General features: G+C 37.7%; 1 protein-coding gene and 1 long non-coding RNA gene across 2 annotated transcripts in view; one reads left to right on the top strand and one right to left on the bottom strand.

The window, feature by feature from the left end:
- The window catches only part of LOC115213023 (F-box only protein 21), a 42,040-nt gene extending 32,284 nt beyond the window's left edge, over window positions 1-9,756 (top strand). Inside the window, exons 9-13 of the mRNA XM_029781922.2 lie at window positions 1-133; window positions 849-965; window positions 3,810-3,886; window positions 4,035-4,192; window positions 9,455-9,756. The exon at window positions 1-133 is cut by the window's left edge and continues 35 nt beyond it. Coding sequence (XP_029637782.1) covers window positions 1-133; window positions 849-965; window positions 3,810-3,886; window positions 4,035-4,192; window positions 9,455-9,627 — 658 coding nt within the window. The 3' untranslated portion in view covers window positions 9,628-9,756. The remainder of the gene's footprint in view (window positions 134-848; window positions 966-3,809; window positions 3,887-4,034; window positions 4,193-9,454) is intronic.
- Window positions 1-24,453, bottom strand: part of LOC118764033 — a 43,706-nt gene that overhangs the window by 12,966 nt on the left and 6,287 nt on the right. The window lies entirely within an intron of this gene.

Here is a 24,453-nt window from a genome sequence, read left to right as displayed (position 1 = left end):
GGGTCGTATTGCAGAGGGTCAGTTGATGGTACGTAATTACATGAAGCTGGCTATTTTATTAGACCCTGAAGATCTGGATATGCTGGCTGTCTGGGTAGAATATAACGTTAGTGCTAATGTTAATTTAGAACAGGTTGGTACAATTTGTTATTTGAGTTTTACTGCAGATTATTTCTAAGTTTTTAACACAAAAGCAATAGAAAACTAACAAATGTATTAAATTTTGGTTAAGTTTATTTTTTCTTTTACTTTATATTCAAAAATATTGTTCTCTAACTCATTATTTGCTTATCAAGAAAATGTGATGTAATTACAGCTACTGTGAGAACATTTAAAACAAATTCTGTATTTGGATGTTGAGTTTTTATTTCAGAAAACGACAGATTATTTTCATTCCTTGTTTTAGCTCCTATAATGGTGATTTTATTTGTTATTTAGTATAAGATCACAGTTTCTTGTCCGATGTTAATAGTTGTTACATTTTTGCATCGTTACAGTCAAATATTTATGTTCTGTATCATTGTGGTGTGGGAGAGAGGGGTGGGTGAGAGAAGATTTAATATATTTTCTTATTTGATCCTTCTCAGAGAAGGTATAGAACTTTTTAATGAATGTAAAAAAATGGGATTATGCTAATATATTTTAATTGATAGCATCATTTGCTATATTAAAAGTTGTTGTGAAAAGTCACACCATAATATTTATATAAAAAGAAACCTGTATAACAATGATTATTTTTTCCCCTCTTTTTAATATGAAATATTTATTTATTTATAAAATTATTCATGTATGTATTTTTTTTCTAAGAAATTCTATTTTCACTTCTTGCCTGATTTCTCTATTTGAAGGTGTTGATTAGTGCCCAAAGACTTTTGTGCTCTGAAGTCCAAAGATTCCAGTGTCTTGGCAAGAGACTTATTCACCGTATTGAAGAAGAACTTGCAAAAGATGGCGAATCTAAACCGGTTTGTTTCTCATTTTCGTTTTTATCATAGTGACATACATTTGCCATTTAAATATGGTTAATCCCTAAGGGTGGATGCTACTGTAGTTTGTAGCCCCAGGAGGACACCTCCTCCAGCTGGCTATAGATACACTTTCTATGCCCTATCAGTGTTTGCAAAGGGAGGCCATCCTTCCTGTCTTCAACATATGATACACACGGACTCGAGTTTCTGAATATTGACCCGTCATCGGCATGTGACAACTGTGATTGTCCTCCTGGGGCTACAAACTACAGTAGCATCCACCCTTAGGGATTAACCATATTTAAATGGCAAATGTGTTGTAGCTACTGTTTATAATTCGCTCAGAGATTTATTATTGTTTTTATCATAAATTATAGGGAAATATAAACATTAGTTGACAATAACATAAAAGTTAAACATTTTATTTACTTAGAAGTAGGTGTTGGTTTCTTTTTCTAAGATAAACTCTTGTTTAACCTACACAGTCTCTCTTCTCATTTTAGACTGTGTTCCTTTTTGCTTCACCTTCATCATATTTGTAGAGACATATAATATTCTTCTTTAGTTATATTGCTGTAGCCTACATGTTGTAACAATGTGTGGATCTTTTCGGTTTGAATGACAGTTTTTTCTAGCGGTGTCATATGAAATTGTCACCCATAATTATGACCCTAGTATCGATCTATTGCATTTCAATCTGTTTTAGGGTTAGGGTTAGGGGTGGGAGGAGGGTATCTTTTTTTCTTCACAACTGTAAATAAACCCAATCTGTTTCTTAAACGAGGGACATATTCAAACAGCACAGAATGTTTTTTACCTCAATACACGTCAGTGATTGGTTGAAAATGCAGAAATTGAAGAAAAAAAAACAACAAGTATCTTACAAAATATAGAATTTTCTCAATAAAGCCAAGAGAAAAAGATGTTTTATAAACACATTCTACCAGTATACGAAATTTAAAAGTGTTTAGTTACGTGGAAATTAGTTTAAAAAACTGCCGTTCAAACCGAAAAGATCCCAATGTGTTTCTAATACATCTATTGCTCTCATTATATTTGTAAATATAAGGAGAGATTACTTTCATGGCCTTTTTAGGACTTGTGCAGTTAGATGACCAGAACAACTATCTTGAAGTTTACAAAGAGTTAAAACTGAAATAGTTTTGGTCCTGGTTCAACCTTAACATTTGTAATCTTAGCTGTGAGTGAATGTGGAATTTACATGAGAATTTGTCTGTGTTTGTTTGGCCAATCATTTATATGCAGTGTAATATTTTGAAGTGTTTGTTGCTCACATAATCATGATATAATGTTGTGAATTTGTTTCATTAATATGCAGAATTCAATGTTTTTGGTATAGTTGAATGTGACTAGATGTAGTGAGAAGAGTTGGGTTTGGATATAATTTGTTTGAGTAATTAAAGGAAATACTGAAGATAATTAAAGAAAATACTGAAGATTTTAGTGGAATATTTGGTAGCTGTCACCATTTATTAGCTGTGGACTTAATGGAATCTGTGATCTTTTTTCTTTTGACTGTGGCCATGCTGGGACACTACCTAGAAGACACTTGCTCAAGGTGCCATGCAATGGGACTGAACCCAGAATCTTATGGTTGGGAAGCAAACTTCTTACCACACAGCCATACCTGTACCTATAAAGCTCATGGGGAATGGGCTAGCAAAAAATGAAAAATGGATGTGTGCATACATGAAAGCTATGAGTACAGCTTTACTTCAGGAGGACTACTTATAAAATTGACAAAAACATTCAGCAAACTAAATCCACGTAACAAGGAACCAAAAAGTACAATAAGAAAGTGTTGATGAATTGTGTGATTCAAAGACATGTTTTATGCTATGGATAAAATGTTTGTACATATTACATTTGTCTAACAATGTCTTTCAGTTTGTATGAATTCAAAGTATAAGTGCTTGGCTAAATAGTCTCTATGCTATGGATAAAAATGTTTGTACATATTACATTTGTCTAACAATGTCTTTCAGTTTGTATGAATTCAAAGTATAAGTGCTTGGCTAAATAGTCTCTGATGATCTACCTGGTTTGATTAATTCACCTTTTATAAACTCCTAGCCTCACCAAACTTTCCAGTCTTTCTACAGAAATCTATCTCTATGGAAACAGCAGTATGTCCTATGCCCATGAAGAGTCACTTCCCTTCTCAACTACATCTCCAATTTCATTCACTTCCAACATGAATAAGAAGGAAACAGCATCAACCTAAAACGATTGTCTTAATCACCTTCACTGATTAACCAGCAACTTTGCTAACTGAAGTCATTGCTCATCACCTTCTCCATCAGATTCAGTCTCTCTCTCTCCTCAACAGTTACCATCATTACAGTTCCCTTAAGTCATATGGCAGTCTTCTCTCATCCTAATAAACTTCTGTCAAAGCATTGTTGCTACATTTAACATTAGCAAAGTAAATCACGGCTCAACTCTAATCTTTTCTTACTGACAAATTGAAAAGCGTTAAAATGAGCTAAGGGATATAACTCAAATGAACCAGTAGCATGACTTTAAACTAATGGTTGACATACTGAACGTTGCTCTGCTGGAAATCATTATGGTTCTGATACCTAGATGTACCATTCAATTCAAAAATGTCCACAGTACCAAAAATGTGTATTTAAATGCTTTCCAGAAATTACAAGACATGAAAAAAAACATCACATCCATGTACTTACGATAGAACACAGTCTACAACATATAACACGTGCATTTCCAAACAAACAACAGCATAAAAAGTTTCACATTTATGTGTGTGTCAGTTTCTGTGTGTATACAAAACTTAAGTATTCATTTAATTATTTACAGGAAGCCCTTATCCCAAGACGAAGAGCAGACAACCAAGAGGTGGAATTTTCAGTTGGATTAATCATGAAACATAAGAGGTTAATATTTAACCTACTTTTACCCCTTGTCATTCTCTCTCTCTCTCTCTCTCTCTCTCTCTCTCTCATCACTCAGTCACTTCTCTTTTTGCCCCCACAGTAAATTGATAATACCCCATCTACAATACTTTTTACTCCCTATTTCCAGATATGACTACATGTGTGTAATAACTGGTTGGGATAAAAAATGTATGGCATCTCAAGAATGGATTCTTGGAATGGATGTTGACCGACTTCAAAATCAAAGGAACCAACCTTTCTATGATGTTCTGGTCAATGATGGAAGCAACAGATATGCAGCTCAAGGTGAATGTAACACTCATTAATAATGTTTTTCATAATAATCTTGCTCATTTCCAGTTTCACTAAATTTTTTCTACTTAGTAGCTGCACAATAGTACTGAAATTGATGTTAGTTACCTTCAACTCAGCTGTGCTTGAGAAGATTTGTGATCAGAGACCATCCCAGACTGTTTCATGTTTTGGAAAGTATCCAAGACTACACTCTACAATGTGTCCTTCCTTTTCTTTAAAGTAATGTTTTGAGGGAAATTGGCTGCCATTTCCAACAAGCCATTCTGAGACTCTCTTATTGATTCAAATTTTGTTACTTAGTACAGTTGTTCTTTCCGTATGCCCTACAAATCTAACTTTTATCAACTTGTGAAACAGAATGTGCTTACTAACAAAACGAGCTTTGTTATTAGCAACCAAAATACCAATAGCTCTATATTTGGAATTTGTCATCTTACCAAACACCAGCAGCAGCAACAACTTAAGGCAAGCTGGCAGAATCATTACCATGCTAGGTTAAATGCTTTGCACCATTTCATCTCCCTTTATGTTCTAGATTCTAATTCCACTGAGGTTGATGTTTCCTTTCGGAGTCAATGAAATAAGTACCAGTTGAGCACTGGGGTTGATGTAATCAACTTACCCACTCCCTAGAATTACTGGCCTTCTGCCAAAACTTGAAACCCTTATTATCACTATTAGCAGCAGCAGAATATTTGAAAAATTTTGTTTTGTTTTGTTGCAAAATTGACCAGATTCTATGGAGCTGGTCAGTCCTGTTTTGTTCTGGAGAGGAACAGCTGGCAGAGGTCCCTTTGCCTTAGTGACAGTGGTTTTTGTAGGGTTTTCACAAGTAGCCCTTGGAAGTCTCCTTGCTGAACTTTTCTTTGTTTTTAATTTTTGTTATTCCTCTTTACACATTTTTTTAATGTAATCCCACACTGTATCGTTGTCATTCTCTTACATAGAAATGAAGTGCTCAGTCAATAAATGCCAGTACCTGGCTGCTAATTATGTTATTGGTCCTGAAACTATGAAAGACAAAGTTGACCATAGTAGGAGTTGAACTCATAACATAAAGAATATAAACTAAAATGAGCCAAGTGCTGGTGTCTGTATAATTGACTCCACATTTGCCACCCTCAGTGTGTGGCCTTATGCCAGTGTAAGAAATAATAATAATAATCCTTTCTACTATAGGTACAAGGCCTGAAATTTTGTGGGACGGGACTAGTTGATTACATTGGCCCCAGTACTCAACTGGTACTTTTTTTTTTTCGACCCTGAAAGGATGAAAAGCAAACTTGATCTTCTGTGGCATTTGAACTCAGAATGTGAAAACAGACAAAAGGCCATTGAGCCTTTTGCCTGGCACACTAACAATTCTGCCAGCTCACCACAAATGATAATAATGATAATATGGATCGAGAAGAATTCTTTGGGTTTTGAACAATTCAACTCTAGAAACATGGGTGTTTCATTCATCATCCTTAAACTTTATTTAGGGATCTTTTGAGTAGGATGGACTGCTCAAAAAAAATCCTAGCTGCAAGGTTATGCACTGTACACCAAGGCTCAGCCCTCAGTCCCCTTTTATTCATCATAGTCCTCCACGCAATAACAGAGGAATTCAAAACAGGTTGCCCCTGGGAGCTCCTCTATGCTGATGATCTGGATCTCAGCAGAATCACTACCGGAACTAGAAAAGAAATTTCAGGTGTGGAAACAAGGGTTAGAATCAAAGGGCCTTAGAGTAAATGTAGCAAAGACCAAAAGTTATAGTAAGCAGAAAGGCGAACTCAGCACACACCATCGGGCAGGTGGCCCGCTCGATCTGTAGGAAAGGTGTAGGTAGAAACTCCATAAGATGCACCCAGTGTAAGCTATGGACGCATAAGAGGTGCAGCAACATTAAAGGGAAATAACTGATAAGATAGCTTTCATGTGCGGCAGATGCACAGGGACAATAGACACCACCAATACTCGAAAACAGATTCCATCACACTCCAGGGGAAAAAACTAGAAGTAGTTGATAGTTTCCACTACTTGGGTGACCAAGTTAGTAGTGGAGGTGGATGCTCAGAGAGTATCACTACTAGAATACGAATAGCCTGGGCAAAGTTCAGAAAGCTCCTACCCCTACTGGCGACAAGGGGTCTCTCGCTCAGAGTGAAAGGTAGATTGTATGATGCATGTGTGCGAACTGCCATGCTTCACGGTAGTGAAACATGGGCCGTGACTGCAGAGGACATGCGTAGACTTGAAAGAAATGAAGCTAACATGATCAGCTGGATGTGTAATGTCAGTGTGAACGCACGACAGAGTGTAAGCACCCTGAGAGAAATGCTGGACATAAGAAGCATCAGATGTGGTGTGCAAGAGCGATGCCTGCGATGGTATGGTCATGTACTGCGGATGGATGAAGAGAGATGTGTGAAGAAGTGCCGCTCCCAAACAGTTGAAGGAATCAGGGGGAGAGGTAGACCCAGGAAGACATGGGATGAGGTAGTCAAGCATGACCTCAGAGCGTTGGGCCTCACTGAAGCAATGGTGAAAGACCGAGATCTCTGGCGATGTGCTGTGACTGCAAAGACCCGGGATGCTTCCGGCACCAGTTCCGCATAGCCCCTGCCCATTCAAAGTACCTTGGGTCCCAGAACATCTCGCTGTGCTTGAGGAGACCTGTTGAGTCAAGTGCATGTACACGAACATCGAAACAAATATTAATGGAAATAGTAGTTGTGATACCTGTGTCGGTGGCACATAAAAAGCACCATCCGAACGTGGCCGTTGCCAGCCCCGCCTCGACTGGCTTCTGTGCCGGTGGCACATAAAAAGCACCATCCGAACGTGGCTGATGCCAGCGCTGCCTCTCGGCTTCGTTCGGTGCCGTGGCACATAAAAAGCACCATCTGAACGTGGCCGATGCCGCACCGCCTTGGCTGGCTTCTGTGCCGGTGGCACATAAAAGCACCATCCGAAACGTGGCCGATTCCAGCGCCGCCTTGGCTGGCTTCTGTGTCGGTGGCACATAAAAAGCCATTCGTCAGCCCCTGGCGTTCCGCAGACCCCGTTCGAACCGTCCACCCATGCTACGTGGAAAACGGACGTTAAACGAAATGATTTATGAATGATGATGCTAGGTACGTACATGATAGTTGTGATGCATGTTCCTGGCGTACCCTTATCTGACAGGTAGTCATGATGGGTATATTGGGCTTCATATATTTATACCCCAGTGTCACTTTGAAGGTATGCATTGCTCTCTCACACTCAATAATACTAATAAAAATAATAATGGTTTCTAATTTAGGTTGAAGGGTAACAATTTTCATGGGGTTAGTGAGTCCGATCAGCTTCAGTATTTGACTGGTACTTTATTTTATCAAACCTGAAAAGATGAAAGGTAATGTTGACTTTGGCTAGGTTTGAGACCAGAACATCAAAGAACTGGAACCAATTTCACAAAACATTTTTTCTAATGCTCTAACAATTCTGCCAGCTCAGCTTGATTGACGTTACTTGCTAGTTTCTTACTAATGTGTAGACTAAGAAATTTGAAATAAGACTAAAGTACCAGGATGTAAAACATGAAAGTCAGAGAATCTGGAATCATCATTAAGATGTCGTTAGCATGATAGAGGCAACAGGTAGAAATAGTAGAAAGCCTGTTTGCTTAGTATAGCAAGAATCATAAGATGGTTACTGGACACTTAGGGTTGTGGGATGCAACTTGATGTCTAACAACCCAGTACTTGTAGAACAACAATGAAATGCAGAGTGAATAAAAGGATTAATAATAATAATCCTTTTTACTATAGGCACAAGGCCTAAAATTTCGGGGAAGGGGACTAGGTCAATTACATCGACCCCCAGTGTTCCACTGGTACTTAATTTATCAACTCCAAAAGAATGAAAGGCAAAGTTGACCTCGGGAGAATTTGAACTCAGAACGTAATGATCAATGAAATGCCTGCTAAGCATTTTGCCTGGCATGGTAACGATTCTGCCAACTCACCACTTTAATAATAATAAAAATAATAATGATGATGATGATGGTTTCAAATTTTGGTTCAAGGACAGCAGATTTTGAAGGGGTGGAAGTTGATTTCATCAATTGCAGTAATTGTATTTATTTTATTGACCCTGAAAAGATGAAAGGCAAAGTTGATCTCAGCAGAATTTGAACTCAGAACATAAAGACAGACAAAATGCCACTAAGCATTTTGTCCAGTGTGCTAATGGTTCTGCCAGCTGACCACCTTCAATAATAATGCTGACCAAGATGACAAAAATTTTAAATATGAAATAAAGGTAGTGTGTGTAAATACTAATTACAGGTAAGACTAAATTAGTCTAATAAGTATGATAATGTATGTACACAGTAATTATGATAATGTATATAAATAGTATGGCCTGCTCGCTTAGCCAGTGGGGTGGCATCATTCAAAGGCTAAAACAATGCGAACGCATTGTGACCAGCGATGTGTAACAATATCTGATGGTCTGGTCGGTCACGTGATCACGTGGTATGTATATATATAAATAGTAATTATAGGTGAAAGTACATTATGCAAATAGCAATGACTGGTAAAGCTAAGGTATTGTCTGTAAATACTAATTGTAAGTAAACATCATCTGTTGTATGTAAATACTAAGTAAATCTAATCAAGTGTTTGTAAATAGTAATTTTCTTAACAATGAAATTTGATTAGATTGACTATTTAATATCGGTTTCTATGGCAAGTCTAGAGAAAACATGAAGTCCTTAATGAACTGGATCTACAACCAGTACCAATTTCCAATTCAAACCGTTTCTCTTATATATTTTTTTAAATATGAACAATACAACTTCTCGTTTCCTTTCCACTGAAAATATCTTTTTTCTGTTTTGTAAAAAAAAATAAATCTATCTTTAATTTTTAAAAAGTTGACTTGAATTGTTATAAAATTAATCACATTCATTTTAGCATTTAAGTCAGCCATATCTGGCCCTAAAATTCTACGTGCTATATGTTCAAACTATCCAGCTCCAGCTTCTCACACCTACCCTACAATGTTATTCCTAAAATATACAATTACATCATCAAAATTTTGAAGCTACAAAATAATGCATGAGTAATTCAAAACATTTGACAGAGGAATCTGAATGCTAAAAGGTTTTTAAAAAATACACATTTCCAAAAAATTCGTATTTTATTATTAATTCCTCTTTTACTTATTTATTCGTGAAAGCTGTTAAAACCTGATATTGATATCTTTCTTATCACACAGAGAACCTTTGTATGCCTGACCATGGAGAAATGATTCAGCACAATGAAACAGGGCGTTATTTCCAAAAGTTCTGTGATAATTACTATTTTCCTAATGAACAAACCATGACTAAATACCCAGATGACTTGGCAGTAACGCAACAGATTATTCAAACACACTATGGCTGTTTATAGACTGGAAAGGAAGACTGAGTGTGTGTGTGTGTCTCTACCATTTCATCTTTTTGGGACTCTTTTAAACAGAACCCTCTAGTCTTGTCTCTGGCAATAAAATTACTGTTATCAATATCACGTGAAAAGCAATTATATGTTTTTTCTATTTATAAAAATGCATTTAATCTTGATTAATGAGACTGATAATGGTGATAAGGATGATATGTATTACTAATTTCTCTCTCTCTCTCTCTCTCTCTCTCTCTCTCTCTCTGTTCATCATGATACCGTTCTTCCTATTATTGGTATGTAACAATGAAGCACTTTCAGTGATAACATCATGGTGCGTTTAAATGTGAGCCTATTAAATGCTCTTAAACATACAAAGACATTATGATCACTATATTTAATGTAACTAGATAAATTAACGAATGGAACTGAAATATTTTGTTTTGAAAATGTTACACTACAAAACTACATTTCACAGTTGTTGATATTACAAAATTTCTGAATCTGAGTTACCACTTTAAGATATTGTTCTTTCTCCAACCTTGATATGCATTTGAATTTTTCCTTTGCATTTACCATATATATATATATATATATATATATATATATATAATACTTTTACATGAAGAATGGTGACTGTAACTTTGAAGTTATGGCTTGGTAGCCTTCATTGGAAAGCTAGCAGGACAAAACACCGAAGTTCCTGTCATCACTCTTCATGTAAAAGTATAAGCGTGTACTCCACCAAATGTATTCAGTAATCTTTCAGTTTAATGCAAAGTTGCTTTTGTTATAACTCAACATTAAAACCATTAATATTTATATCACTGCCAATGTTAACATCTTGTCAAATGTCTGATAGCTTAGATCACCCATATTTTCAAAACAAAGCCCAAATCATCCATCTGTACATATGTAATAAAGCTTTTGCTGCTACTGTCTCTCAGTTGGTTTTCTTTCATATAGCTCAGTAGTATTAGCTAAAGATAGCCATTGTAGCTTATATGTTATTATTGTATTTGATATTGTTGTTGATATGACAGTTCTGAGGTCAGCAGATTTACTTCTTTAATAAATCAATTATTGTCAATTTCATTTAGGTATAAATTAAACCAGTAATTAGTTGATGATGGTCTTGAACACCAACAGAGTGTGGCTTTGGGGAACAAATTACTCTTGCTTCCTTCGTCAAGCTAACTTTATAAAAAATATATATTGACAACTTGTGTCAGCTGTTACGAAGATATAAATTTGTAAAATCAACCAACCCACTGGAAGCTTTGAGCTGATATCAACATCAACTCATCAGGAAATAAGTGAAATAGTTTACAGGTAAATAGTTGTCTGGCCATCACTGATATAAAATAAAATATATAGAGAGAGGTAGCTAGATAGTTAAGTAGGTAGGTATTTAGATAGAAAGATAGATAAACTTTAGGTTAGTTAATATATGTTCATGACATATTTCCACTTCTAAAGGTAAATTCTCTACAATTACTGTGGAGAAAAAAATCTCTCTTATGGTAACAAAAGGTGTAAAAACATCATATCTGCCCAGTGCTGTTCCCTATCAGATTATGGCTATTTGGTAAGAAGCTTGCTTCCTACCAAACGGCTATGCTTGTGCCTATTCATTCATTTCTTTTATATTTTTACATGTTTTACTCATAGCAGGGGCACCATGTTGAAGGGTTTAGTTGAACAAATTGACCACTGTAATTATTTTATGTCCAGTACTTATTCAAGCGAGCTCTTGTTATTGAAATGTCAAACAAGCCAACATTGTGGAGGCAAGCAACAAGCACAAGCACGCACACACACACACATGGTCCCAACCACATGATTCTGGGTTCAGTCCCACTGCGTGGCACCTTGGGTAAGTGTCTCCTACTGTAGCCTTGGGCTGACCAAAGCCTTGTGAGTGGATTTCATAGATAGAAACTGAAAGAAATCCATCATGTGTGTGTATATATCATCATCAACATCATCAGCATTTAACATCCACCTTCCATGCTGGCATGGGTTGGATGGTTTGACAGGAGCTGGCCAGGCAGGAGCACGCACCAGACATTTGTGTCTGGTTTGGTGGGGTTTTTATGGCTCTCTATCTATGTATATATGTATGTACATATTTATGTGTGTGTATCTCTGTGTCTGTGTTTGTTCCTTATCACTACTTGACAACTGGTGTTGGTGTGTTTACATCCCTGTAACTTAGTTGTTTGGCAAAAGAGACCGATGGTATAAGTATTAGGCTTTAAAAAATTAAAAAACAAGACTTAGAGTCGATTTGTTCAGCTAAAACCCTCCAAGGCAGTGCCCCAGCATGGCCACATGAAACGAGTAAAAGACAAAAGATAAAATAGTAGGAAAAAAAGAAATTAAATCTCATGAGTTTTCTTAATGACCAAAAATGGACTTTAACGATTATAAAGTCCACTACAGTTCATGTATGACAAAAAAATGTTAGATATTGATTAAGATACAGCAACACAATTTATAGATTAAAAAACATTTTTTATGTCACTTGTACTTATTCCTTCCATTATCATCAGCTTTAACCATATTGATCCAACTGGTTGACCGTGACCAAATATAGTCTAAATCTTTTGTTTACTTAATTATAATGAACACCACTCCTAAAACTGATGAAACTGCCATTATGTTTAGCTGCTCTAACAACCATATAGAGATTGCCTTATTAACTTGTGAAAGCTCTAAGTAGAGACCACAGAAGGTATAAGCCATGGCTTTAAGCAGCAGCATTTATAGGACTGAGAACTGTATTGGTCTATAGTACTGGTTTCAGTTCTTCCCCTGTTAAAGACATACCTCTGATAGTCTCTCTCTCTCTCTCTCTCTCTCTCTCTCTCTCTCTCTCTCTCTCTCTCTCTCTCTCTCTCTCTCTCTCTCTCTCTCTCTCTCTCTCTCTCTCTCTCTCTCTCTCTCTCTCTCTCTCTCTCTCATTTACAGAAACTGAACCTGAGTACTGGCTCCCATCCTTGAGCTCTGTGCATGGTTGTTGGTCAGAATTTATACATTTTTTTCATTTATATATCTGAGCCCCTCCCCCACCTCAAAAATCCTTCACAGATCTCTAGGATGCTAACCATTCAAGTGTATTTATTGGCCAGTTGAGTGGTCTCTTTTAGGTGGTACAGGTATATAAATAAACAATTGTTTGCTGAAGATGTATAAAATCGGACCAACCCCTACACTCAACTGATTAGCATGAAGTTGCTCACCAGCATATTCCAGCCTCTGACCAACAAATACACTGTTGCTTCTTCCTGCTTTTTCTACAGTGGCCACTACTCTTCAGATATGGTCAACCTCATTTCGCATTTACTCAGTCACTCATGTCTCTTCTTCTTGTCACTTGTATGTCTACTTCCATTTCAGTCATCCTCACACAAACCGCCAATACAATTTTTTTCTCTAAGAATGTCTCTCCTGTGGGACTGCCTCCTTGTTCATATTTTTACTGCAACCATCACCCACCTAACTCAAAAAGGTCCATGAAGACCTGCAGCTCAGTGCTTTTCTCCATCATCTACAAAAAACAAAAAATGCCCTTTCTTCATACATCGTCATTCTAGTTACATTTTCGTAGCTTAAGATGATGTTGGGAAGCAAATACTGTGTAAGAAATAGGATCACATGATGTCGCATCGTGTAGGAAATACGATGTTTGTAATCTCAAACGAGATCGTTCTTAATACTTTTCTCAAACAGTGAAGATAGCAATGAAGAAAACGATATTGCTACAGATAGCCTCTTGCCAGACAAAACGACGATAAAATTGATATTTTTTTTTTTTCTTAAAAAGTTCCTTCTTCAGCGTTCTCTTGTGTCAATAATTCCGTAACTTATGTTTACTATTGGCCGCATAGTATATCAGAATGGCTGCGTATTTGAGGGGTCACCAGTGTAAGAAATAGGATCACATGCGGTCGCATCGTGTAGGAAATACAATCGCACGCGGTTCTACTCTTAACAAGCCATAAATACATGCAGTAACAATAGAACATAAGTGGATTGACAACAAGTCTTCTGTTTGAGATATAAACATTATTTATTTTACAATCGTGTCAATGTTAGGAGTTTGTAAACGTTAGCATGTATTTACGCATGCAACACGTGTCTGTGTCTGTGTGTGTGACAGAACAAACAGGGTGAATGCAGTTGACATACAAAAGTACGAAGCACAGAGTCAATAATGGAATTTGGCTTACAGTTTGTGTGGCAAAGATGTTAGAGGCGACTCAAAGTCGATACATGATGATGTAGACAGCGAAGGTAGTAGGCTTTCTGTGATAGTGTACATTAGCGTTGTAGCAGGAACAATCGTATATCATTTGGTTGAGCAGCGCTGTCTCTGAAGCCAGTTCTTACAAGAACTAAAACTAAAGACAGGTAATTGATTTACTGTTTATGAAGTACACGAAGTGTAAGAGTTCAATATCAAGATGTTGTGTCTCAGAGCTGAGATTAGTTGAACCACTTGTTGTGTTTATCTTTCTCTTGATATGGATATTCTTTCAGATATATTTACTGTAGCCGTTTTCCCGTGGTGAGATTTTCACACTAACAGTATGAGTTGAATCTGTAGCTATCTTATGTACAAGCTAAATCTTCGTAGGTAGAGACGATGTTGGCGATGCCGTTATGTCTGGTTTCTACAGCGTCTTCATATTATGTTTTGCTTGGTGGTCGCCTGCCTTTTGGACTGGAACATGGTTGAGTATGCTCTGTGTGGTCAGAGGTTTAGTCCTCACAAGGACTAGAAACCAAAGACGAAAGGTGTCTGAAAACACTCCTTTATATACCGTTTGGGTGGCTCAAACGAACTTCAGAAATGGAAGGCTGTGATTGGCTGTCTTGGAACAATGGCGCGAAATATGTAGAGACAAACCACGTCACATGTCAACCAGTGGTGCAAACTATGTAGAGACCACTCGTGTCACATGTCAACCAGTGGCGTGAAAATAAGTGGAGACAAATCGCGTCACGTGTCAACCAATCAGGTTAGTGGTTACAACAACGTTAAACTAGCCAAAGATGTTTGTAATCTCAAACAAGATCATTCTTAATACTTTTCTCAAACAGTGAAGATAGCAATGAAGAAAACAATATTGCTACAACTGTTAGATATATGAGAACAGAGATAAATCTGAATTCAAGCATTCAATGTTTACCATACAAAGAAGAAAGTTTATATCATACAAATGATTAACCCTTTTGCATTTAAACTGGCCATATTTGGTCCAAATATTCTGCCTGTTTTCTGTTCAAACTGACCAAATCCTGCCTCTCACACCTACCCTACAAACTCATATTAAAAATAATAAGTCACATCATTGAAATCTCAAAACTATGAGATACTGCATGATTAATTCAAATGGATGGATGGAAGCACTCCGTCGGTTACGACGATGAGGGTTCCGGTTGATCCGAATCAACGGAACAGCCTGCTCATGAAATTAACATGTAAGTGGCTGAGCACTCCACAGACACGTGTACCCTTAACGTAGTTCTCGGGGATATTCAGCGTGACACAGAGAGTGACAAGGCCGGCCCTTTGAAATACAGGTACAACAGAAACAGGAAGTAAGAGTGAGAGAAAGTTGTGGTGAAAGAGTACAGCAGGGATCACCACCATCCCCTGCCGGAGCCTCGTGGAGCTTTAGGTGTTTTCGCTCAATAAACACTCACAACGCCCGGTCTGGGAATCGAAACCGCGATCCTATGACCGCGAGTCCGCTGCCCTAACCACTGGGCCATTGCGCCTCTGATTAATTCAAAACAATGTGAATAAATAAGCATTACATTTAATAATCTGAATGCTAAAGGATTAATTTGAAATAATCCTTTCTACTTTAGGCACAAGGCCTGAAATTTTGTGGGGGAGGTCTAGTTGATTTCAGTGACTCCAGTGCTCAACTAGTATTTATTTCATTGACCTCCAAAAGGATGAAAGGCAAAGTCAACCTTGCTGAAATTTGAACTCAGAATGTAAAGACATGAAATGCCACTAAGCATTTTGTTTAGTGTGCTAATGTTTCTGCTAGCTTACTGCCTTGTTTATGAAATAATAAAAATTTATAAATAGGGAGGATGTCATATGGTCAAGTTACATCATTAATTGTCAATCTGTCTAATGTGAACGTGCTCCAGCAAGGCCGCAGTCAAATGACTGAAACAAGTAAAAGAATATACAAAATATAATTGGAAATAATTATGTAATAAATTAAAGATGATGTTATTTCAATGATTTAATATAATTTTAATTATTTCAGAAAGTAGAGGAGACAGAAAATCTTTGTCAACATTTTATTAAGCTATTACAAAGTAGCAAGCTTATTATCATTAACATTATCAGCAGAATTATGTCAAAATCCCAATAAAATTATTCATGTTATTGTTTTCATATGAGATAAAATGAAACAAATCCAATTATTTTTGCTTAATTTATCAATGTGTACCAACTCGTTTAAAAGAAGTTAAGGATCCTTTACACAATTCACCTCTGTAATGGTCTCTAATACAATTAAATCTTTAATTGTTGCTCTTATCGTTGTCATCATAATTGCTGTCATTGTCACCCTTGTCATCGTTTCAGGTTAGTCTGAATCAAGTAAATCTAGGATCAAAGATGTTTCAGCTATTATCCTATCTTTTTGTATATCAAGCAACCCATTATTAAAATATTCTTTTTTAAGGCAGTAAGGGGTTATTTGAGATCAATGAGGTTGTTATTTCTAGCAGGACAAGTAACCATATTGAGGCTCTCTCTTTGGCTCAACTCTGGGCTTTTTTCAGTTTGTGGCAACTGCTAAGATCAGGTATTGGCAATTTGTTTTTTGTGAAGTAGGCCACATGAGACATGTCGCATTGTTAGGCAGACTACAAACTAAAAAATTGAAGGTGCCATTCAGAAAGCCCCGTGGATAGCAGTTTGCCAATGACTTACTTTGATACTTCTTCCTTGGCTAAACAAGAACTTAATTTCAAAAATATTAAAATGAAATGAAGCTATTCTGTAACATAGAAATACTATCAGGGATTGCTGAACTTGAGAGAATGAGAACAAGTATATGTTCATAGGAAAACAGTGCTGTGTTTGTGGAAATATCTTGTTACAGTTGTATAAAGTTCAAAATGTGATGAATTTTGATATTGCTGGTGTATTAAACAAAGACTGCTTTTATCAACTTGTTTTAGGTATAGTAAAGGTGTCATGGAAGTGAACAAGGTTGAATATATGAGAATAGAGACAAATCTGGATTAGGCATGCAATGTTCACCATGCAAAGAAGAAGAAAGAAAGTTTGCATCATAGAAACGACTAATTGGAAATAATAAACATTATAAATACTTCCTGATAGTAATTATCAAAAATAACTTCAAAAAATTATTGTCATCATAATAGCCATGATTAATATGACAGAATGTCATATAGTCAAGTTATGTCATTAATAAACTAAATATATTTGATGTTGCAAACATAAGAAGATATAGAGGTAATTATAGAGGTAATTATAGAGGTAATTATAGAGGTAATTATCTAATGAATAGAAGACAATATTAATTCAATGATTTATTTTATTTCAGCAAATAGAGGTAACAGAAAAAATTTTTGTTACTGTATCTTCTGGTATACAAGTTGAATTTTTTGAGACAAAATTTACAGCTGAAAAAGATTGGTTGACTTCAGAGGGCCAAAAATTCCATGTGAAATGCTGCAGAATTTGGAAAGATAGTGATGATGTTTGAATGTTTACACTACATGTTTCACTATATACTATGTCAACATGTATGCCAAAAAAATATGGTAACATTTTGTTTTAAACTGTTACAAAGTACCAAGCTGATTATTGTTTGTTGATAGCTATATATTCTTTTACTCTTTTACTTGTTTCAGTCATTTGACTGCGGCCATGCTGGAGCACCGCCTTTATATTGTTTTATCATTTTACATGAGAACAATAATACCCTGTAAGGAAAGTCTTTTCTGTTTTTGTGTGAGGGAGATATCATATGCCCACACTGAGATCCTCTCTCATTTTACAGACCACCTCAGACTAATGATACTAAGAGTAATGTGGGTGATATATTCTGTTTGAACCTCTGTTAAGTTGACATCTAGGGGGAAAAAAGGAGATAGGAAGAAAATTCTGGAGAATTAATGATCTGGAGGAAAAAGTATCAGTGTGGAAGAAGAACATGGGTAATAATAGGAGAAATAAGTCAATTGTGTGGGCCATGGTGTTGGTGATATTCAGAATGATAAAGGCCACTGAAGTAGTAGTGAATTTGGCTGGGTGAGGAGATGGTGTATCTTCAGGTTAGTTTGGTGAGTGTACTTTCGCAAATCATTTAAATTTCCTTTATTTAAATGATGCCTTGATTTTGTGTGTGTGTATGCTTGTACCTGTAGTATCCCTGATGCAGGAGCAATACTTTTTTGCTAATATAGGGTGGCAAGCTAGAAGAATCGTTAGCATGCCAGGCAAAATGCTTCGCAACATTTCATCTGTCTGTATGTTCTGAGTTCAAATTCCACCAAAGTCGACTTTGCCCTTCATCCTTTCAGGGTCAATAAAATAAATACGAGTTGCCCCCTACCCCAAAATTGCTGGTCTTGTGCCAAAATTTGAAATCAATATTTTCTCATCAATTTTACTTGTTTTTTCAGGAATTTAGCAATTGTTGGGAACTAAAGTATTCCAAGCCCTGAAAAGGAAGGCCAGCCTTTGAGGTGCAATTTCAGCAATCTAATGTAAATTACTAGGAAAAATTATCAGACATCAACCTAGTAATCTGGAGGGCGTGAATTGCATGTTGTCCAATACCAGGAAGAGTAAAGTACAAGATTATTTTGAAACAGACTAGACTGTTGATAGTGGAAAATGTTTTAGGGATTGCTTTACCCAGAGATAGGGGAAGTTTGGTGTGAGGTGTTGGCAGCTCATGGTTAAAAGCAGAGTGAAGTGTAATAGCATTAACATAGAAATGAATGTTATAAGAGGTGGCAGCAAGCAGGTTGTTAATATCCAAAAAAAAAAAAGAGTGTGGAAGATATAACTGAACCAGAGATGATTGTTGCATGCAGGTAGTGTCATTCAACCAACAAGGAATTGCAGCTGAATCTCACTTCAATTGCAAAGTGCTTTCATGGAAAAGAGGCTTAAGTTCAAAAGAGGTTTGAGCTGGAACTGCTAGACAAGGCTGACTTAGACTAAACAAGAACTACAACATGTGTGGGGTATTTTTACTTTTATTCATAATTAAACTATCAGAAATGTCTCAGAATGCTAAATCCTAAAATCTTTAATCTCTGAATGTGTGTATGTGTGCACGTGTGTGTGTAATTAGGTAGCATGAGTGAATAAAATTGCCACAGAGACAACTACAGAACAATCTAAGTGAAACAATTAAGATATGTTTAGAACTAGTATTACTAATGATAATGATTACAATGAGGAAACTGATGATGCCATTATCATCATCACCATTATTACCTCTGCTTTACCGAAGGCAGAGGTATTGTTTTCAGTTGTGTTTGTTAATCCGTGGACAAGATGTCTCAAGAACTGCTGGATAGATTCAGATGAAACTTTAAGGGATGTTTGGCCTCATGACTGGCACAAACTGATTAGATTTTGGGATTGATCCAGTACCGGAAAAGGATTCTGGATTATTTTTCCTGTTTTTTTACTTAATTTTTGAGAGGAGTCAGGTTCATTTTTAGTATTCTCGTTTGTGAGAGCAGTCAAGTTTATTTCAGATATTCTTGTTTTAAAAATCCTCTCTGGTTAATCGTTGAGAGGATGGTGGTGTTGCCTTCACAGAGGTTTGTGCTCTCTGTGTGCTCTTGCTATGTTCCAGTTGATCCTATCAATGGAACAGCCTACTCATGTAATTAACGTGCAAGTAGCTGAGCACTCCACAGACACGTGTACCCTTAACGTAGTTCTCAGGGAGATTCAGTGTGACATGGTTGGCCCTTTGAAATACAGGTACAACAGAAACAGGAAGAAAGAGTGAGAGAAAGTTGTGATGAAAGAGTACAGCAGGGATCACCACCACCTCTTGCCAGAGTCTTGTGGAGCTTTAGGAGTCTAGGAATTGAAACCGCAATCCTACAATTGTGAGTCCACTGCCCTAACCACTGGGCCATTGTGCCTCCCTATGTTAAGTGCTACATTCTTCACTGAGGAAAAAACCTAACTTTCACAAACAGTCCTTTTTCCTGCTAAGAATGAAGCTTGTCTAGTTTGAATGTTTACTTGTTTGGTTGTTGATCAAATAACTGTCTAGTTTTCTGAGGTCAGCAAATCATATCATTTCTATCACAGAAGCCCAAGAAGTTTTATCCTTTCTTGTTCCACATACCATATACATAGATTCCATGCTCACTAGAGTATCCACCAAAGCATTGCCCAATAGGATTTGTACTTTTGCTCCTTGTCTATGGGGAATCTGAATGAGGATCTCCACCATCTTAACTTTTGTATAATTCACACATCTATTCCAGCATTTCCATAATTTTTCCAAACCTAACTTTCATTATACCTGTATTGATGATGGCTATCCTGGGAGTTTCTGTGTGACAATCATCTCTCAGTTACAGATCATATCTGTATATGGAGCAAGGTTCCAGCAAAACAGGTAATATGTGGTGGAATGGCAAAAAAAAAAAAGGCCTGGAAAAATTGGTAAAACTGATGAGACAAATAATAGAACAATATCCAATATCAGGTAGCTAGGAGAGGGGTAGCTGGGACAGGGGCTTCGTTGTACTGAAAATTAGAAGAAAGCAGCAAGTGGGTTGTTTAAAGTTTGTTTTTGCTGCTGAAAGAAAACCAGTTTGTGCAGTCATTTGCCAGTGATCAAGGGTTTCTCAAATGTGGCATCTGCTTGGAGGTAAGTGTCAGTTCTGTATATACAGTTAGGGTTTTTCATTATATTTGTGACTGTCATGATTTTGGCATACTCCTAGTTGCAGGAGGACTTTCCTATCACTAACCACTTTACAGCATGACCTGTGTGCATGTTTATCATGCCATTAGCCATTAGGGTCAGATTCATTTCTCTGCTTTGTTTTTATGTTTATTAAGGTGGGAAATCCTTGTTTGTAAAGGTAGGTTGTTGCAAAAGACAACAACTTTTTAATTGTCTCCTCATACTAGAAGAAAAATTTCTGTCATAACAAGGAACATGGTTTTTATAGAATTTTGATTATGTCTAATGAAACCCCTTTCACCCACAAGAATTTCATTTTTACCCCACTTGGGGTCATTTATCCTGATTCGCTGACTCCTGTACTAGAGGTATAAGGACTGAAATTTTTTTTGGGGGGGGGGGTAAGTCAATTATGTCAACCCCAGTGCTGAACTGGTACTTATTTTATCAACCCCAAAAGGATGAAAGGCGAAGTTGACCTAGGTGGAATTTGAACTCAAAATGTAAAGATAGACAAAATACCACTAAGCATTTTGCCCAGAGAAAGAAATTGAGGAGAGAAGTATGTCTATACATATTGATATAAGGGAGATGTGGAAGAGTATTCATTTCTCTTGGTGAGTAAAATTGCAATGTGTGTCTGTGTGCCAGATAGTTCTTCTCTGAAAAATTAATTAAACAAATGACTGCTATCTCTCAGTAAGCTTGATGCTATTTCATTTCAAACTGGTAATTATGTAATAATAATTGTCCTGTTGATAATGATGTCAAATATATTTTTGATTGTACTAACAATTATACATGCAACAAAAGATTACTAGAGAATGATAAGACATGTTTTGATTAGATATTAACCATTAAGCAGAGATTATTAACCTGAGTGAATACACTAGATGAGGAGCCACAATGTAAACCTTGTACTTTAAAAAAATAAGTAAGACATTTTGAAACAGAAAAAGTAACTGTAATTGTTATAATTTTTTTTTTTTTTCAATGAAACTGTTTCCGAGAAATTGAATTCTGGGAAAATTTCAAATGAATTCATTGGAATCATTTCCCATTGCCTTTTTTACCTTCATAGAAGGAATTCAAATTCAATGCTGCAAACAAGTAAAATACTTAATAATTATACAGCACCCTACTCTAGTTCTGGCATTTACTACTAGATGGATGGAGTTTGACTATAGACACTGTTATCAGCAGTTATAGTGGCAAGCTACACACCATTACCCTTCTACAGGAAGACATGGGATGTGGTGGTGGAGCACAACCTTTGAACATTGGGCCTCACAGACGTAATGAAAGGAGACCAAGACCTTTGGAGCTATGCTGTGCTTAAGAAGACCCAGCAAGCCAGGTGAAATTGTAGCCATGGCTGATGCCAGTGTCACATAACTGGCCCAAGTTCGAGCTAGGTCGTCTGCTGCTGGAGAGGACCAATCAGTTAAAGGACCTGGGTATCTTGGTGGATTCCTTCTTTTCGCCTTCGGCCCAGTGCGTCCATGCTGCCAACGGAATTCTGTTCTTGATCCGACGGTCATTCGGAATGCTCACAGCAGCCATATTCCTACCGCTCTATGTTACGCTGGTGAGACCCATATTGGAGTATGGGATTCAAGCCTCTTCTCCTTATCTCCTCAAAGACATACAGCATCTCGAAAGAGTTCAGAAGCTGGCTACCCGCATGGTTCTTGGTCTCAAGCATTTGTCTTATGAAGAAAGGCTGAAGACGCTTGACCTTTATTCTCTAGAAAAACGACGCTGCCATGGTGATCTCATTCTTGCTCACAACATCATAAGCGGAAAGTGTAACCTCTCAAAAGAGCTGTTCTTCACTCCTGCTCCAGAGCGTCGGCTGTGGGGTCATTCCAAAAAGCTCTATCTGCGACAATTTCATCTCGATCGAAGGAAAGGGGCTTTCTCTGTCCAGATTGCAGATCCGTGGAATAAGCTGCCAGGCGAGATGGTGAAGATGTCGACGACCGCTCAGTTCAAAATCTCCCTTGACCTCAAGTGGCCTGAACTCTTTACATGAACACCACCCTGTACATAACTCCATGTCCCCCTACATGGCCTTGCTTTTTGAGCCAAAAAATTAACTAACTAACTAACTAACACCCTTCAATCATCAGGCAATATGCCATGCTTGTGAAGACCTGTTGAACCAAGTGAAATCATAGTCGTGACTAATGCCAGTGCCACCTGACTGGCATACTGTGCTGGTGGCACATAAAAAGCACCATTCAAGCATGGGTGATACCAGTGCTGCCTGACTAGCTCTCATGCTAGTGAACATGTAAACTGCACCATTCAAGCATGGTCAATGCAAGTGCTGCCTGACTAACTCCTGTGCTAGTGGCATGTAAAAAACACCCACTACACTCTCGGAGTGGTTGGCATCCAGCTGTAGAAACCTTGCCAAATTAGATTGGTGCCTGGTGCAGCTTCCTAGCTTGCCAGTCCTCAATCAAACCATCCAGCATGGAAAGCTGACATTAAATGACAACGATGATGATGATGATGATTGTTTTGAATTAATCATCTTATAACCTTAAGATTTCAATGATGTAAATGTTTATTTTTAGAATGATATTGTAGGGTAGGTGTGAAAGGCCAGATCTGGCCAGTTTGAACATAAAATAGGTAGAATGAATGGGCCGGGTATGGCCAGATGAAATCCTAAAGGGTTAAATCAATGTGAGCCTAGACCCCTTGTCTTTAGATAGATCCAGTTATGGGTCATTTTAAAAGGCTGGTATGAAATATCTTATTCATTTATGTGGTGACACGTAAAAGGCACCCATGCTGGTGACACATAAAAGGCACCCATGCTGGTGATCTGTTAAAGGGCACCCATGCTGGTGACATGTAAAAGGCACCAGTGCTGGTGACACGTAAAAGGCACCCATGCTGGTGACACATAAAAGGCATCCATGCAGGTGACACATAAAAGGCATCCATGCAGGTGACACATAAAAGGCATCCATGCAGGTGATCTGTTAAAGGGCACCCATGCTGGTGACATGTAAAAGGCACCAGTGCTGGTGACACGTAAAAGGCACCCATGCTGGTGACACATAAAAGGCATCCATGCAGGTGACACATAAAAGGCATCCATGCAGGTGACACATAAAAGGCATCCATGCAGGTGATCTGTTAAAGGGCACCCATGCTGGTGACATGTAAAAGGCACCAGTGCTGGTGACACGTAAAAGGCACCCATGCTGGTGACACATAAAAGGCATCCATGCAGGTGACACATAAAAGGCATCCATGCAGGTGACACATAAAAGGCATCCATGCAGGTGATCTGTTAAAGGGCACCCATGCTGGTGACATGTAAAAGGCACCAGTGCTGGTGACACGTAAAAGGCACCCATGCTGGTGACACATAAAAGGCATCCATGCAGGTGACACATAAAAGGCATCCATGCAGGTGATCTGTTAAAGGGCACCCATGCTGGTGACATGTAAAAGGCACCAGTGCTGGTGACACGTAAAAGGCACCCATGCTGGTGACACATAAAAGGCATCCATGCAGGTGACACATAAAAGGCATCCATGCAGGTGACACATAAAAGGCATCCATGCAGGTGATCTGTTAAAGGGCACCCATGCTGGTGACATGTAAAAGGCACCAGTGCTGGTGACACATAAAAGGCACCCATGCTGGTGACACATAAAAGGCATCCATGCAGGTGATCTGTTAAAGGGCACCCATGCTGGTGACATGTAAAAGGCACCAGTGCTGGTGACACGTAAAAGGCACCCATGCTGGTGACACATAAAAGGCATCCATGCAGGTGACACATAAAAGGCATCCATGCAGGTGATCTGTTAAAGGGCACCCATGCTGGTGACATGTAAAAGG

This window comes from Octopus sinensis, linkage group LG6, assembly GCF_006345805.1.
Source record: "Octopus sinensis linkage group LG6, ASM634580v1, whole genome shotgun sequence".
Taxonomy (NCBI): Eukaryota; Metazoa; Mollusca; class Cephalopoda; order Octopoda; family Octopodidae; genus Octopus; species Octopus sinensis.
The sequence above is the reverse complement of the archived record's forward strand: the minus strand, read 5'-3'. Positions and strand labels throughout refer to the sequence as shown.